The 17,615-nt window shown below is 32.1% G+C and overlaps 1 protein-coding gene and 1 non-coding gene across 2 annotated transcripts; one reads left to right on the top strand and one right to left on the bottom strand.

Annotated features, from left to right (window-relative positions):
* Positions 1–6,046: 6,046 nt before the first annotated feature.
* Positions 6,047–6,165, top strand: LOC112085769. Its single transcript, XR_002899067.1, has one exon. It is a non-coding gene; the product is annotated as a 5S ribosomal RNA (ribosomal RNA).
* A 1,500-nt stretch (positions 6,166–7,665) lies between these two features.
* On the bottom strand, positions 7,666–9,473 carry LOC18014304 (AAA-ATPase At2g46620). Its single transcript, XM_006397131.2, has one exon. The coding sequence runs from the start codon at positions 9,278–9,280 to the stop codon at positions 7,814–7,816; it is 1,467 nt and encodes a 488-aa protein (XP_006397194.1). The 5' UTR covers positions 9,281–9,473; the 3' UTR covers positions 7,666–7,813.
* Positions 9,474–17,615: the final 8,142 nt, after the last annotated feature.

The raw sequence follows: 17,615 nt of genomic DNA on the forward strand, positions 1-17,615 counted from the left end.
ACCTTGAAGTGAGTTTATATTTTGGAAACTACACTTTTTTAAAAAAAAATTGATAACTACACTTATTAAAGAGTAAAATGACTAAATTAGCCTATATAAGAATTATACTAATTTAATTTATACATTTAAATCATAATGTTTTTTCAAAGAAAATTAGAATATATTTACAGATATTCTATGCAAAATAATATATAATTTTTTTCAAATTATTCTAATAACCAATTTAAATAATATTTAAATAGAATGTTCTTTTTAATTAGAGATGTTTGATACAAAAGAATAATTTTTAAATTTATTGTGTTTCATTTCAAACATTTTCTGTCTTACCATCTGTTATCGTAGAAATTTTTTAGATAATATTCGACTCGAATGCTTTTGTTTGTGATGATTTTGTTTCTCTTACTACACATTCATCTTAAAATAAAGAAAATAATAAAAGAGAAGGTCAAATGTGCTTCATAGGAATGAACGTATAGTTAGAAATGAAAGTACAATATGGTTCTTACTTCTTACAGTACCTTCCAAAATAGAGGTAACGTAGTGCATTTAGATCTATTCAATCACTACTTATTCTGATGAAACAAGAACACTACTTTATATATGCAGTATGATAGATTTGGTGTATCATATCATTTAACGTCAATGTTCGCAGAAATTACACCGGAGATTACGTATACATCTATACCATTACCAATACTCTGAAACCAATGTGATTTTGCATGAGACAATCTATTGTTTATTCTCGGTTATTGTTGTTGTGAATCAGAGAGACTACCAAAAATCGAAAGAAGCTATGTTGCTCTGTTTTCTTTTAGCTCTGTTTTTTCATAAGAAAACTGAATTGTTTGATGAAACCGTTTAATTTCATCTTTATATACACACTAATTTTGTAAGATAAATTTAAAATTTTTGAAAGATTTATCCAAATGTAAACTATACAATACTAAATAATTAGTTATCTTTATCTCAAACAAAAATTAGTCATAATTTTAATAATTTCGAATTTTTAGTTTCTTTCATTAAAATACATAATTATCTAATTAACTTTGGGCAAAAACGTTTTTTTACATATAGCAAAAGTGTAGTTTTCAAAAATATTAAAAAGCAGTGTATTTTACTAATTCAAAAACTTAAAAAGTGTATTTTGCCAATTATCCCTTTAGATAATCCTCTAGCACAAAAATATTCATTATACACGTCCCTTTGTAGATCATCATCCTCTTTTTCGTTAGGAAGATTGTAACCTACATTTATTTATATAGATTCAGGATGAAAAAATAACAGGACAACATAAGCTTATACAGTGAGAAGTGGTTAAAACGAAGGGTTTAGGAATGTTCCATAAACATGATGGGACAAAAAAATAAAATATAGACGTTTAAATTAAAAGAGGTTATCATGGTTGCCCTGGTTCTAAGTGATAAAGTATACATTTGTATTTAGAGAAGCAAGCTCCGTAATTCGTCCAACTAAAGTGTTTTGCTCTAACTGAATTGCAGTTTGTTGTAGACAAGATAACTTTGTCATCAAATCCTATATTTGAAAAGGAAAAAGATTACTGTGAAAATTAAAATAGGCAAAAGCTTCTTTGTAAGGCCAAAATCAGAGGCACGTCCCTTGAGTCTCCTTTAACTCTGGTGGGAGGACATATGACATGTAAGTGTTGTTATGAGTTTTCCACAAGAATACATTAGCTGAAACAAGAAAGGGTCACTTCTACTAAGACATGTAAGCTTCTTGTTCAAAATTATTGGAAAGAATGGATCCCCGTCGAGCATCAGTGCATTCTATTTGGTCAACATATTAGCTAATGAGAGTCACACATGTTACTGTCTAGTTCATTGCTTTGTTCACTCCTGTAAACAACAATAAACATAGCTACATATCATTTTACAAGAACAGTATCCAATCTCATCAGAATTTTGATGAAATATTTCTCCAAGGGATGAGCAAAACATACACCGATTAAATTTATAATCTTTCTCTTCACAAACCCCATCAATAAAATGTTCGAGTATCAAATCACCAAAAAAAAACTTGCAGGGTTTACCAGAAGTTCCTCTTTGAATTTGATTGTACTGCGGCCTTTTCTTAGTTAACTCTGAAAACCAGATGGAGTGATCCAGTGACAGGTAGCTCAATAAAAGCTGCTACATGATCAAGCATTGACCAAGCAAGTAACTCAAATCCATTTCTTTACATCTTTCTTAAATTATATTCTCAAAAACAAAGTACAGAACCTGGAAACTGAAACTTCCCGATAATTCATCAAGTCAGAAAATATAGAATTACTAATATCACAGATAACAATAATGATCCAAAAACAAAAGAACTCAACTGGAAGCATGTGAGTTTATTACCTTTGAGACAACATAGCGAATAGCAGCATTATCATGTAGACCTTGAAAAGCTATTTACCTTAATTCCTCTAAGCCTATCACCTTTTTGTTAAAAAAAGAGAAACCCAGTTAAGAAATGTGATGACAAGAGGGAAGATCCATCTCCTCTCCATGTTTACATAACCCATTGCAGGCTGCAGCAGAGCTGTGATCATGAGACAAGAAATAAGTTTCGGAACAAAATCATGGTGTCTTGGCAATTTGATAACACCGTATTTTGATCACTTTTATGGATCATTTTGAAATATTTTTTCTATGTTTTCAATTGCTTTTAAGTACTTTTATTACGTTTTTCTAGTATTTGTAGTTCCAAGACTTTTTTTCAGGTAACTTAGGGAAAAGCTTAACAAAATGGATAGAAAACCAGATTTCAGCTCAGAGTCAAACCGTCAGAAGTTCACCCCTGATTGAAGGCTTTCTCACCCTCTGATCCAGCTCAAATTTGGAGACCTTAAATATGGAAGTATCAGTTTTCCAGCACACTTTACAGCTTGGCAATCCAACGGTTCAATCAAAAGATACGCGAAGAGCAAGATGTCCCGTAAACCAGCCGGCAAGCGTTTCCACCCGCGGCCAACAAGTAATTTCCCGCGGTCAGAAGCACCGCGACCGCGGCCAGCCATCCATTTCCCGCGGTCACAGCCATCCCGACCGCGGCCAGCTAACTCCGAGCCCGAAGGCCCATTTCTGAAGCCCACAATGATTCCCTCATTTGGAGAAACCCTAAGTGACGTCCAGAGATGTCTTGAGCACTATAAATACATGTTTTAGGAACCCTACTTCGTATGCCTTAATATTTTCTTATTGTTTTAGAATAATTTTTAAGTTTTAGGTTTTAGGGAGAGAGAGATTTGTCTCTTGAACCCTTGTTCTTTCTTTTTCAGTTTCGGTTTCTATTCTACTTATTAATACTGTGTTTTTGATTTCGTTCATCATGTCTGAGTAGTTTTATTGTTGGGATTAAGGGATTTTCGATGGGGATTTATATGTTCGATGAGGAATCCATGAGCTTTTGAGCCGAATCTTAGAACTTTTTCTTCTGAATTCGTTTTTACTGCATGAGAGTAGCGTCATGAACTACAATCGGATCCAGATGCTTGGTGACACGAAAGTGTTCATCCGGTGTCAGATCTAGTTTGGGAGAGCAAAACAAACATAGGAGTGGAAACCTACCTATGGGCGATTTGTGAATGCTGACGAGTCTTAAACATAATGAATCTCTTCTTTTCCAGGGCCAGAGTGGAAACCTACTTGTCAGGATTGAGAGAGATAGTTGTCTATGATCACGACAGTGGCGTATTCATACGTCTGTGACTCCAGTTCGAAAAGTTTAAGCTAAGATCTTATCAAATTTACTCTCTAGCAATGTTTTGAATCGTTCATACCCCTGAGAAAACTTCCCTGAACCCCAGCGCCTCTTTTCTTATAGATTTACACCGATTTTCATTCAAGCTTTAGTTCAATATTCTCATTCCTTTTTTAGTCGATTTTCATTTAAGCAATTAGATTAGCCGTATTTCGCGTTTTTATCCATTTTCGTTAAGTTTAGTTATTAGATCATTTTAATTCTCGTATTTTCTCTTTAATATTCGTTCTTACATTTTAAACACACCACCAAAACCTCCATAAAACCGTTTGGTTCTAGACTTTCTTACTTTATATTTCTTTCGAAGGCTTTTGCAGGAAAATATCCTCCTTCCCTGTGTTCGATCTCTAAGTACTACAATTGATCAGCTGTGCACTTGCGGCTATTGATTTCATTTAGGGTAAAACTTGACAACCTTCACGACAGCACACATCACAATTCAAAACGGGTTTAGTTATCTGTGGAGCCCGACTGTCCACTATTTGACAGCCTCTTGGAAACACAACAAAAGCTAAATCGCATTCTCGATCCCTTCAAGCAAAAGTTAAATTAAATCGTGGATCTTTCAAAATCAACAACAATGTCGACCTGAGGATCGTTTGAGACACAAAAGCCTATCAAACAAACAAAAATATGATAAACATAGTAAGTGTTCCGAAACATAAACAGAAAGAGAAAGAAATCAAATCACGAAGCAGGCACATTCAGTTGCCAGATTCTCACGCACCATCAAGATTAAAACTTGAGAATTATGAAACAATCTAAAGGTATATCATAATTCAATCAAGACGATGACGTCTACTCCCCGTACAAACATCTTCGATCGGGATTCTTCACCAATAAATGAATCGGAGATCTTCTGATAAGCACCTCTTAAAGCGCTTCAAAATGATAGCCGATTTTGGAAAGATGAAAAAAACTTTTGTTCGAGAGTACCTGTATCAATTTAATCATCTGTCGTACATATAAAGCATCAAATAGCAGAACGCTTCTCCCACACCGCCGATTTAACTCTACTGCACTGTAGATCATCAGTTACTTAGTCCAGCAACCAAAGAGAGAAAATTAAAATGGGATCGAGAGCGGAAACCACATAACTGAAGTACGATGACTGACTGTGATGAAGAAAACTGGAAACTGGAAACAATAGACGAAGAAGAGATCATAGAGGTGAAGAGGAAAGGTCAATCCAAATTAAAATTTTTTTTAGACTTTTCGTTTTTTTTTTTTACAATTAGAGTGACACGTGTCGCTTTTTTCGGTGATGACGTGGTAGTAGGATGGAGAAAGTTTTTTCTCTAGAGCATCTAGAGAAGAAACCCAACACAAGCTCAAGTCCATGTAATTACGGCATTCCAAGCAAATAGATTAGTATAAATATCTATGTCATTTTATGTATCTTTGGGAGTTGCCTTAAAGCAATTTTCCTCTTTTGTCTTAATGAAATCAATTCAAAAATCATTTTCATCTTGGTGATATCTTAAATCTCTTTTCTTCTCTTTTATATTTCTTGCACAATAAAGCTCTAATAAACTATTTTATTTTGAGTATTTCTTATCGATGTTAATAAGCTCATTTGACTGTTAATCTATCTTGTTTTGAGATTGTCAACAATACAATTCTTAGATTGTTTTCTATGTTGCTATATTAATTCTATATTGGATATCTACTCAAATTTTCTTGTTAACTAATTATAAAACATTTAGGGAAAATGACTTTCAATGTTGATGGAGGAGGAGGGCTGCCACGTTTTATGATTGATCCACCAATTGATCCAGTTAAAACTGTTAGACTCAAGAACGCAAAACTATTTATATATTTTATAACTAGTAAAAATAAGATCACTTCTAGCATGAGTTTTTTTGTGTGCGCAGTCTTCAGGAAAAGGTATATGATAAAAATGATAAAATTTCCGAAGTCAAGAATGCATAGGAACATTTTCTTTTGCATTAAAAGAATTCCAATTTAAACTAATTTCTATTTAAAATTTTATGGGAGTCATGTCCTCGCACTAAACTCTGTTTGTAAGGACTTATTGTTTTTTGCTTCTGAATCTTATTTCCATTTTCGAGGATTTATGTTTATGTATTCTATTTTTCACAGATTTTGGATTAAATTAGCTATTTTGTGTATGAATGGGTTAAGATAACCATTTTATATTTGAGTCAATAAGTTTTATCTTTATATTTCTATATTCAATAAAATAAATATATAATTGGTTATAATGATAATTTAGGATTAAAAACTTTGATAATTTCGGTTAAAAATTAGAATTTTATGAGTGTGTGATCATACCAGCACTAATGCACCGGATCCCATCAGAACTCCGTATTTAAGCGTGCTTGGGCAAAAGTAATACTAAGATGGGTGACCTTCCGGAAAGTCCTCGTGTTGCACCCCTTTAAAAAAGAGAAATCTAAAGTTGACTTGACTTCTCTCTCCTCTTCTCATTTTCTGCGATTTCAAGATTTGAACTTGCAGACAAACTAAAACTTTCCGATCTCCCTCTCCGGCGCGCGTGGTGGCTCACAGTCGCCGGAGGAGGGACCCCCATGTTTCCCTCTTTCTTCTGCATCTCTTTTTTTTTCTCTTTAGATCTGATTTCCGCCGTGCTGGGTATTGCAGGAACGATGGTGGTTTCGTCGGTGGGTTCTCGACGACTGCGGCGCAGGCTTCAGCGGCGTCGCTGGATCCGCGGTGGAGGTGGCCCGTCTTCATTCGTAGTTGGCGTCCCCCTCTGTCTGCCTTCGTTTTTTCCGGCGTCTCTTCCTCTCTTCTCGCATATGGCTTCTTTTTCTCTGCGGCGTGTTTCCTCGGCGTTTCTTTTAGAGTCTCCTGCCTGAGACGAGCTCTCTGGCTTTAGTCGAAGGTGTGCAGGTGGTGGTTGTCTCTTCCGGCTACAGTCCCTTTCAAACTTCGTTCGCGAGGTGTCAGAGTGGTGGCTAGATAGTAAAGAGCTTCTGTCAATCCCAGCGGTCGAGTATTGGATTTTGAGGACGAATTTGATCTCTGGCTTAAGGGGTTTTGGCAGCGGCTTTTGGCTTGTGGCAAGCCTCGGAGTGGTGGCTCTCGTATCTCCGGCAGGTGCGGCTCCATCGACGGTGTCTCTCAGCGGTGGCTCAAGACGGGTGGCTCGGCGGTTGCCCCGCTGGTTTGTCTCAGCTTTTGGCTCCTCCGCCGTCTACGGCATCGGTGTGGCCTGAGATTTTCCGAAGGTGCGTGTGTCCGATTATTTGCGATAGCTCCGCGTTTGTGTATAGTTTTTGGTTTGTGGTGGCTCCGGAGGTGATCCGGTGTAGATGGTGGAGTATTACTAGACGTGATTGTTGAGGCGCCGGTTTGTTAGTGCGGCTAGTTTGTAGCTGTGGGAGCTGGTTCTCGAGGAAATTTGTTTTTTCGGAAATGGTAGTCCGAGGTGACTCTCTGATGGCCCTTGCGGGCTCTCTTGTCAACGGGTTAGTCTGTTACGGAATCCGAAAATTCTGTTAGTTCTCGGAGAAGCTGTAGGCGTCTCTCTTTTGAGGTTTGAGAGCTGGCTTCGGGAAGATGCTCGTGGCAACAAAGATGAGAACTTTAGTTCTTCGGAGCTGTGGCAATTACGGGGTGGTCTGCGTTTTGGCGTGCGACTGCTGCTTTCCCGTCTGGTTTTACTTTGGTTTTATTTTTAATTCCGCAATCCATTTTCTTATGCTTTCGTTGTTGTTTGTTGTATTTGTCGGATTTTTTAGTAGTTTTTTATTTTCAGTTTTTCTACTTTCTTTGTAATCTCTGTAATTTCTATAAAAAATTTGAAAACTGGTAATATAATTTTAAACATGTTTATAAAAAAAAAAACTTTATGTGCGTGCGGGTGCGGACTGCGGAGACCAACACCTTGGATTTTCTTTTCTTCATAGCAAAAACAAAAAGCAAAACAATTTTGTCTCGAAAACTTCTGTACATTAATAATAAAAAAAAAGAACAGAGAACATTCTCTCTGTGATTTGTGAAGACTCTCTCAACCAATAAAACCAACCCATGTGGCTGTTGACTTTCAAAACTTTAATCACTAGCCGTCCCTGATCTCTCGACCAACATCGAACGACCCAGATTTTCTACTACTTTTGATCCTCAACAACCCATACAGCTTCCTGAACTCCTTCACCGCCGGCGAGCTTCCTCCGCCGCCACAAAGAGGACTACTCATATCTCCGGCATCCTCCGATATCGATCTTCTCGAGCCGCTATCTAAAAGCGAACGCCGTCCAGTTCCTCTCCGATCTCCGTCGGTCTGCAGAGCACTGATGACATACTTCAACGCACGAGTCGGCGAGTTACGATTCGCGATCATTAGCTCTCCGATCTCGGCGGGACTCAAAGACGCACCGTTTTGAAAGATTCCTTCCACTTGAGGGAAAAGCTTGTGCTCCTTGACGCCTAAGTAGTTGTTGGCGAGCGTTTTAAACGCCGTGAAATCACATAACGGAAAATGGATATGAACGTCGACCCGACCCGGTCGGAGCATAGCCGGGTCAATTTGTTCTTTTCCCGTCATCGTGAAGACCATGATCCGTTCATCGGCGGCGCAAGAGCTGAGAATACTTTCACTGAAATTCAAAATCCCTGAAATGCTCACAGCCGTTGATTTCGTCGCGATGAATCGATCGAGATCTTCGATCACGATCACGGATTTGCCTCTAGTCTGTAACAGAAGCATCTTAAGATCCGAGTCATCCGCTACTTTCGCGAGATCTATATCGTAAACATCGTAATCCAGGAAATTCGCCATCGCCGCGACGAAGCTTGATTTCCCGGTGCCGGAAGGTCCGTACAAGAGGTAACTCCTTTTCCAGACGCGGCCAAGCCGATTGTAGTATTGTTTCCCCTTGAGGAACGATTCGAGATCAGATTTAACCTTGTTCTTCAGATCCGCTTCCATGGCGATACTATCCAAGGTACAAGGGTGGTTGAACGAAATCGATCTCCACCGTCCGTGCTTCATCTTCCTCTTCCCGTCACCGTCGATTCCCACGTTCATGAACAGCTTCAGCTCTGTGTTTCTCTGTTGGAGCTCATCAGAGACTGTGTGTATATGCTGCAGATAAGGACCGAGAATCCTCCGTTTATCGGCTTTACGAATCTTCAACACGAAATTCCTCTGTCCGTCTTCGTCTTCTCCGTTGATCCAACAAACTCTAGCGCCGAGAAACTCGTCGCCGACGACTTGGTTCCGATCCAAGCGGAGGAGGATCTCGTTAGGCTTTTTTCCGGTGAAGAGATTAGTGAAATCGGAATTCTCGATCGAGCTCAGAGAATTCAGATACGCGTAGACTTTCCCGTACAGCTGATTCTCTTGCACGTTCTCGTTGAATTCAGGGACCTTGTAGAACTGGTAAACATGAAACAAGTCGAAGATCGTCCTCTTCCACTTCTTCACCATGTAAATCAATCCTGTTTTGAATAACACAATCCTAACCAAGAACAGAACAATCCCCGCCGCAAGCAACCAGAGAAACGAATCCCACAGAATCTCCATGGGATTCGAAGCAATCGGAGTTCAAATTGAAGAGAACGAGGAACGATTTGACAAAAATGATAGTCAAATCGAAAGAAATTCGCTTAGAACGACTCGATCAAAGCAAAAAAATAAGAGAATCGAAGAAGAAGATGAACACGGATGGAGAGAGAGAGTCTCTGATACCATATGAGAGAGAAAAGAAATTATAATATATTCCTCATTGACGTGTAAATTGTGATTACACTATGGTTTATATACAAACACAAAATCAATCTATAGCAATCGACTTTACTAAACCGATTCCGGTTTATTTTAATAGAATATAATCAATATACATATCCTACCAATGAAGACTTACTCGGATTTACACGGTATAGAAATCAAAAGGCATGTTCGGAGAATTGTGAAAGAAAAAGGAGACTGATTATTTTGACGGATGTTTAGAGTTTGAATTTTTGAAAATTCATGATATACATTGAATACCCTTTAATTTATTTTAATTCACACAGCATAAACAGTAATACCAAAATCTTGCATTTAATTTAATCTGTAGAAAGTAGAAACTTTTGGTATTCAATGTATATCATGTATAGCATAATCCTAAAAATTAATTTTGACTAAAGAATTAAGCTAATTTATCCCGTACATCTACACAATAATTTTTTTAATCAAAATTTGTAATGTAATTTATATTTTCTTTATAAATATAATTTTTTTTAATAAGTGAAAATTTGTTTTTTATTTAGATAAAATTGTTTTTTAATTTTTTTAGTATTGTTATGACCATTAAATTAGAGTTAACCAAAATATAAGGAAATCTTTAGTTATTTAAATTAATATTCAATTTTCAGAATTAAATTTATATATAAAAGAAATATTTTTAAAATTTTTTGTATTTCTGTTGTAATATAATAGATAATTGGGACAATTAAGTGAATAACCAAAATTTGTTAATTGACGAAAAAATAGCCATGAAGATCACAAAATAAAGCAAGTAACAATGTGCATGATTTTGAGACGAAAATAACCTTGTGGATAAGATCGGTAAAAAAAAACAGGAGAGAGAATGTATTCTCAGACGCGCCGCACGCACACGTTATCTACAACTAATATGTGTTAGAATAAACAATCTATGTAAACTACATCTGTCATGAACATTCTTTCCGGCAAATCTAAATTTGTCATCGCAACACAGTAAAAAAATGAGAAGAAGACATTGAGTTAAATAAACTATTAGATACAATAAAAACATACATTCAAAGAGTAATACAAAAGTTCTATGTATATATAGATAATCTATAAAAAAACTCATTCACGTATGTATATATAGAAAACACTGACATATCTAAAAATGATTCACATATAGTCATTCTATGTAAACTACATATAGTCGGTCTATTTAGTAAAAACCTTTTGTTTTTGTTTTTGTTTTTGTTTTGAGTAACTGATTTATGTGGACGAGTAAAAACCAACAGCTAAATTAAAGTTCATATATTATGTTTTGAGAGTAGGGAAGTTAAAGGGTATACTTGTATATATTATATATAATATATAAAATATAGTAACCATCTTCTTTATATAGTTATTCATTTAAATATTAAATTTGTGTTGGTTATTAACTGCAATTTCTCTAGATACTTTTACATCAAGCCAAACAAACAAATAAATTACCACACTACACACAGATGTCTATAAAAACAATATTAAGAAGTGTGTACATTCATGAGACTTATTAAGGAGAAAAGTTAAGAGTTCATAAAATAAAAAATCAAGTCAATATATGTCTTTTAATAATTTTTAAAATCTTTATAAAAATCTTAAAACATGGTTTAAATTTGAAATAGCCTTCTGAATTTGTTTTCATTCTATTTTTCTTTTTAACTGGTACCAAGATGATTACAGTTGTTTTGCGGTATAACTATTCTGTAAAGTTGGTGGCGATATAAATATTATGGTCCTTAAATATTTTTAAAAAGCACGATTATATTTTGCATATTTTAGCAAACTGTTAGTCGTAATATCATTTATCAAAAATAATGATATTACGAATAAATTGTTTAGATTGGAGCACGTATATACACACACACACCAAAAAAGAGACTTGATCTTACATAATGCTCTATCAATCACAGTATCGCACCAAATTGTCGTAATTCGTAAAATATATTTAATGCGTATGACAAACAAATTCACGTTTCAAAACATTAAATATCTATCCTGTAAGGTTGGATATTTAGCTGTTGGCGTATTAAACAGCGCGATCTTTTGGTGTAGAGATAATAAGATATGTACATGTAGGATGTAGCATTTGATACGGCAACTGAAATATTCTTCGTTGCAAATTAGTATCCACAACTATCGTGAGAAGAGAAACTTGTAAAGTCAAAACTTGAACGAGGCAAAAAAGCAATAGGATTATATTTTGATTTTTTTTAGGGGATTTTTTTTGGCTACAATGGATAATTTTTTTTCCTATTACTATTCCAGTATAACAGTATTCCACATATAATAATTACGATCGTTATCAACTATAGGATTTCATAAATTCACTTACGAGACAAACTCAATTTGTCTGTCATTATTCTTATAATTAATTTTCAAAATTTGAGGTCAGCGCAAGAGGATTTAAGTAATTTAATTTATTATTGATGTAACAAGCCGCATAACCCTTTGGAAATTTGAAGGGGTTCTTGATAAAATGATAACTAACTCGTAAAGTTTTAATATAGGAATAACAGTCAGATTATTATATTACGGATGATTGGACTTGATATTTTTTTTTTTAAGTTTTCCAGGGGATACTGTAAATAGGAAGAACGAATCCTTTAGATCAAAAGGCAGCATTTGTATAGTTCATGATTCATGATTAAGCACAAAAGCTTAGTCTCCACTACCACCTAATCTATCCCATGAAGATATAAAAACTCTTATAATCTTTTATACAGAAAACAGAACATTTATCATTCTCCGGAATAGCCGCATATTTCTCCTTTACAATATAGCAGAAAAATATATTTAGTGGACCCTTATACGCCGTTATGCATTTTTCTTTAACCATTTTGTCTGCAACGGCGAGTAATTAAGTAATTGCATATTGTGTTTATTGTGGGATTTAGCGAGAACATCGGGTACATTGTTAGTGTTGACGAATGACAGTAGCTATATCCCACATTAATTAAAACAAGTTACTTATGTAAAAAAACAAATTACATGACAGTAGCTATAACCTAATAATTGGCATTTTAATATGGAGTAACACATTTTGGCTATCAAATGGAGTTTAGCCGACCAAAAGTCCAAAACACCATCTTTGAAAGGGGGAATCGTATTTGGACAACATCACAGTTGTAGTCATAACTATTTTAATTCACAATTGCAAGACATGTGTTTGGTGTTTGTTTTTTTTTGGTACAGGAAATCAACATTTCATTTTATTATTTGACCAAAGGCTTGACATTTCATTTTATTACGGCAAGGTATCCAAGTCTATCTATCTATCAGTTGTCATTATTTTGAGTATTCTCGGACGCTCTCGGTCCGTGACTTAATTTGACGACAAATTTCAAACTACGATATACTGTTTACTTAAGATGATTTTGTGGGCTTGTCTCATACTAGCTTAGTCGTGCTGTGAACCTTCCTTTCAAAAAGATTAATTCTCCATTTATTCATATACACGGAACAATAAGACTCCAAAATAGTTATTTTGTATATTTCTTGTAGTTAAGCCGATTTTTCACTCATTAGTTTATTTTCGATTAAGATTTCAATTTGTATTGTATTTTTTTTTTTAATTGTATTCCATATGGCAAAGTGAAAAAGTCATCTAAATCTTACTTTTAAACTATCTCGTGTTGAATATTTTTTGAATTTTAATATCATGCAGAAATTTATATCTATTACTAATAAAAATTGAAACTATATACTTGTAAGAGTGTTCACATAAGATTTAAAAATACAATTTTATTGGTCTACAATAACATTAATAATTAATTTTTTTTACAAATTCTAATATTATTACTAACAAAACAAATATAAAAGAATAAAAATATTATGTATCCAATTTTAATTGGTCTACCACAATATTGAAAATTAAGAAAATTTTGTTTTTAAAAATTAGTAAAGATAAGGAATTAATGTATAAATCTTATATTAATAATAAAAACTAAAATAATATTAAAATAGGAAAATTATATAAATAATTAAGAATAAATAAAATAGTAAAATTTGTTTACATAGATTTAAAAACTCCTACATTACCATATAAATTTTTGTCACATAACTATAAAAAAAAAATTAAAGTTAATTTTGTATGTTTGTGTGCAACTATTTCAATTAAAAATAAAACAAAATAATATAGTTAAATTTCACTAAAGAATGAAGCATTACAATGTAAAAGAGCCTACTGGCTAAACTATCCGTTAAACTATTAGCTAAAAAAATGATGAAAGAAGACATAGACAAAGCCACTACAAGCTGCTTAATATCGAGAAAGAGATCATAGTTCTCCAAAGCTTGACCACCATATTTGAGAAGAATGATAAGTTCCAAGCAATCCAAAAAACATATCAAGTAATTGATATCCGACATTTTTGAAAAAAAAAAGCGCTGAAAATAGAGAAAAAAGTTATGTTATTAAGACGGAGGAGACCAAGGTATCAAAGAAGATCCTTAAAATAAAATGGAATCTGATAGGATTTTAACCTGAACCACAATGGTAACAATTAGTTGACCAAACAGCATCTGATTACAATCAGTATGCCTCATCACAAGGCGGAGTGACCGCAACCACTTGCCGCAAAAAGCCTTGTACAGAATCTTCCTGCTTTGATTTCTACCACATATGGACCTCAAAGTTATATAAAAGTTGAAATTACTTAATTGAAGTTACATGAGATTGTGAGTGTGTTTAATATATGTCACTGGGCAAAATTACGGTTTCTATATTTTCCACGTAAATGAAAAGCATATTTATTTTATCAGTTTTTTAATTATGAATTTGTTTCAATATTCATTCCGTATTTATTTTTGTTTTTGTTTCAAAGTAAAATTTGTGCTAATTCTTTTGCTTTTTCATTTATAAATTAAACTGAAACTTTTAAATTAAAATAGTAAAATTATAACTATATTGTCTTTTCTGTATTCCATCGAAAACATATATAATGAGAATGAAATTAACTAAATAAATAAAAAAAAATTTACTTTGATTGGAAAATATGAGGTATAATAATTTAAAATTATTTAAAAATTAACGTAAATAATATGATACAAGATAAAAGTTGTCATGAATCTGAAAACAAAAATTGTAATTATTATTTTGTTTTTCAATGTAGTATATTAAATTAGAAATTTCTATTGGTTAAATTAGCTAAGAAAATATATAACTTTTATATTTGTTTTTTTTTTGAGAAAAAGTATATAATGAAGATGAAACAAAAATGTTGGAAAAAAATCATTTTTTTATTTGGAGAACTGATATATATTTTTAAATTTTTGTATCAATATTACGATTATTAATTAGTATTTGATTACTTTGTTATATTTTTAGTTAGCTTTAGTATACTATTTATAAATATCATACCAAACTATAAGTTTCTAAACAGAACATATTATATATTCAAAGTAAAATCATGAAACTTCACAAATTAGATATAAGTGTTTTTATCAAAATAATATTCAAAAACATATCTACGAGTAGCGTGGATGAAAACCTAATGTTTCTATCTAAAATTTATATTACACTGATCCATTATTTTTTATTAAAAAATATCTGTTGTAAATTATTAGAAAATTGCAGATTTTCTAAAAAAAAAAGATAGTTATTACTTGTTTTTTTGTAAAAAAAATAATAAAAATCTACTTATACATGCATTTTTTCCTTATTAAAACAGAATTTAAATATTTTGTTGGTTAACTAGAGAAGTGTAGGTGGGTCCAAATTTTAGCTTTCATTAATTCTTTAGCACTTTTCTAAAATCCTATTCAAAGGTATCAGTTTTGATATGATTTAGGACCAGTTTAACTTTATGTTTGCATAAGGTATACAGAAAAGAAGTATAGAAGTAATTTCGTCTTTTACTCGCTAATAAAAATAAAATTCTATAGCCAAAAAAAAACCGAAAGTGTTTGAAATTTGAGAAATTTAAAATTAAATGCATAAAATGTTAATCTATGCTATATTATCAAGACTTTGAATGTTTCAGACAAACCAATATGGAAATTTTCAAAATTTTAAAGTCATACACGGTGGTCCAGTATTGATCATTATTATTTATTACATTCAATTGAATAACAAACAAGTCTCCATTTTTTCTTCTTGCAAAAGCTGTATTTTCGATATTTTTATCAGTTTTCCGCTTTTGCTTTACATGTTCTGCAGTAATCGATTGTCTGTAAAGTTGTACTAGTTGAACGTCATCGGTGTGTGCAATTCATCATGATTCTATGCTCTTTCCTCTTTATACTCTCTCACTTTTTAGCGCTTATCAATCTGGTTAATCCGATCCAAACCAAACTAAAACGATATCTATTATATTAAAACAGAAGCACATTTACTACTTGCTTCCACACATTTCTAATTTTTTTAAAGTGTTTAAAAATAATTTTAATAATTATTTATATTTAATTTCGAAAATTAGTTATTAATTTAAATATTTTTAGAGTTCCTTAAATATAGGTAATTTAGATTTAATTTGATTAAAAATAATAAATCAGATATTAATTTAGATTTGATTTAAAGATTCTAATTTAAATAATTTCTATACTATTAAACATTTTTATCAAAAATATCTAGAATTTTTGAAAAAAAAATTCACATATAAAAATAATGGTCATATTTGAAATAGAAAATATTTATAATGATATAAATGATATGATATTTATGTTGTTAATATAATATATTTACGATTATGATTTATTTACAAATTAATAATAAAATAATAGGTAAAATTTAAATGTATAATTTAAATATTAAAAATATATTTTTAAAATTTATAGAACTAAAAATATATATAAAAAACCGGGTTAAAAATATTTTGGTAACTAATATCACTAATTTTGAATTATACATGTATATCGAAAATATATTTTTCATACAAAATCAAAACATAAAAAATTAAAAATTATTGCATACACTATAATGTGGTTTGAAAAACCAGTTATACACTCCCTTCGTTGATTAAATTTTAGAAAACTATAATGCTAAATAATATTGTTAATACATCTTAAACTTTTAATAAATATTTATATTATACGGTAATATAAACGGAAAAATTAAAATTATGTTTTTATAATAGTTCATTTTGAATTAATATTAGCGGACGGGTTAAAATTCTATTTTTATAATCATAGTTAATTTTAATACTATAAAAATATATCTAAACACAAAAATCAATATTTTTGCTTATTAAAAAAATATATTTATAAAAATAATTATATCTAAACTCAAAAACATAAATTATACAAACTTGTTAAACAATAAAAAATATTCCCGTGCGGATACACGGGATTAGAATCTAGTTAACATTTTAAATAATACACTTACAAACTTGTTAAAGACAACTTCTATGTAAATTTTTTTTTAAGGCATATTTGAGCCAAACAAAACCTCACTAAACATATAGAAATTTGTTACATATTAAAAAAAAAAATATATATATATATATAGATATTGTCGACATAATTTTTTCATAATTACTAACTAATAATTTTTCAGAAAACTGAAAAACTAAACTGAATGTTGAATTGGACACTTCTACATAAATAATCATAGTTTTTTCGTGATATATAAACCTATAATTTGTTCAACAACGACTTGCAAATAAAAATAAAATAAAAAGTAAATTTAGAGGTTCTTAGTTTTGAAATTTTTTGGTTTGCTTAAAGTTAGGAACACAAATATCAATTATTGCATTTGGACTAATTTATTTTTAGTTTAAGCATATTTTGCAGGTGCTGCCACATTAAAGATGAAAATAGAAATGGCCAATTCGTATCTCAACACCAATAGCTACAACAGATTAGTAGCTGAATGATTTTAGTGTACGAATCCATACTCAAACCCCCTAAAAAAATTGAATACCACAACACATACAATTTATTTTGGGGTAAAACATGTATTAACTCTATTTCTGTTAGTCAATCTCGTGCATTTTCAAACAGAAATGATTCATTTGCCATGTTGGTGCCCACATCATCATTTATTCATTTTGGGGAATTAATTTTTGAAAGAAATCTACCAACACAACGTCATTTTAAGCTGTTAAGAATTGATCTAAGTTTTGATTCTAATTCTTACTCTCAGTTCGTGATCTCGATTTGTTTAGGTTTATTCTTTCTGTAATTTAAGTACGGA

This window comes from Eutrema salsugineum, unplaced genomic scaffold, assembly GCF_000478725.1.
Source record: "Eutrema salsugineum unplaced genomic scaffold, Eutsalg1_0 scaffold_3, whole genome shotgun sequence".
In the NCBI taxonomy this organism is placed as follows: Eukaryota; Viridiplantae; Streptophyta; class Magnoliopsida; order Brassicales; family Brassicaceae; genus Eutrema; species Eutrema salsugineum.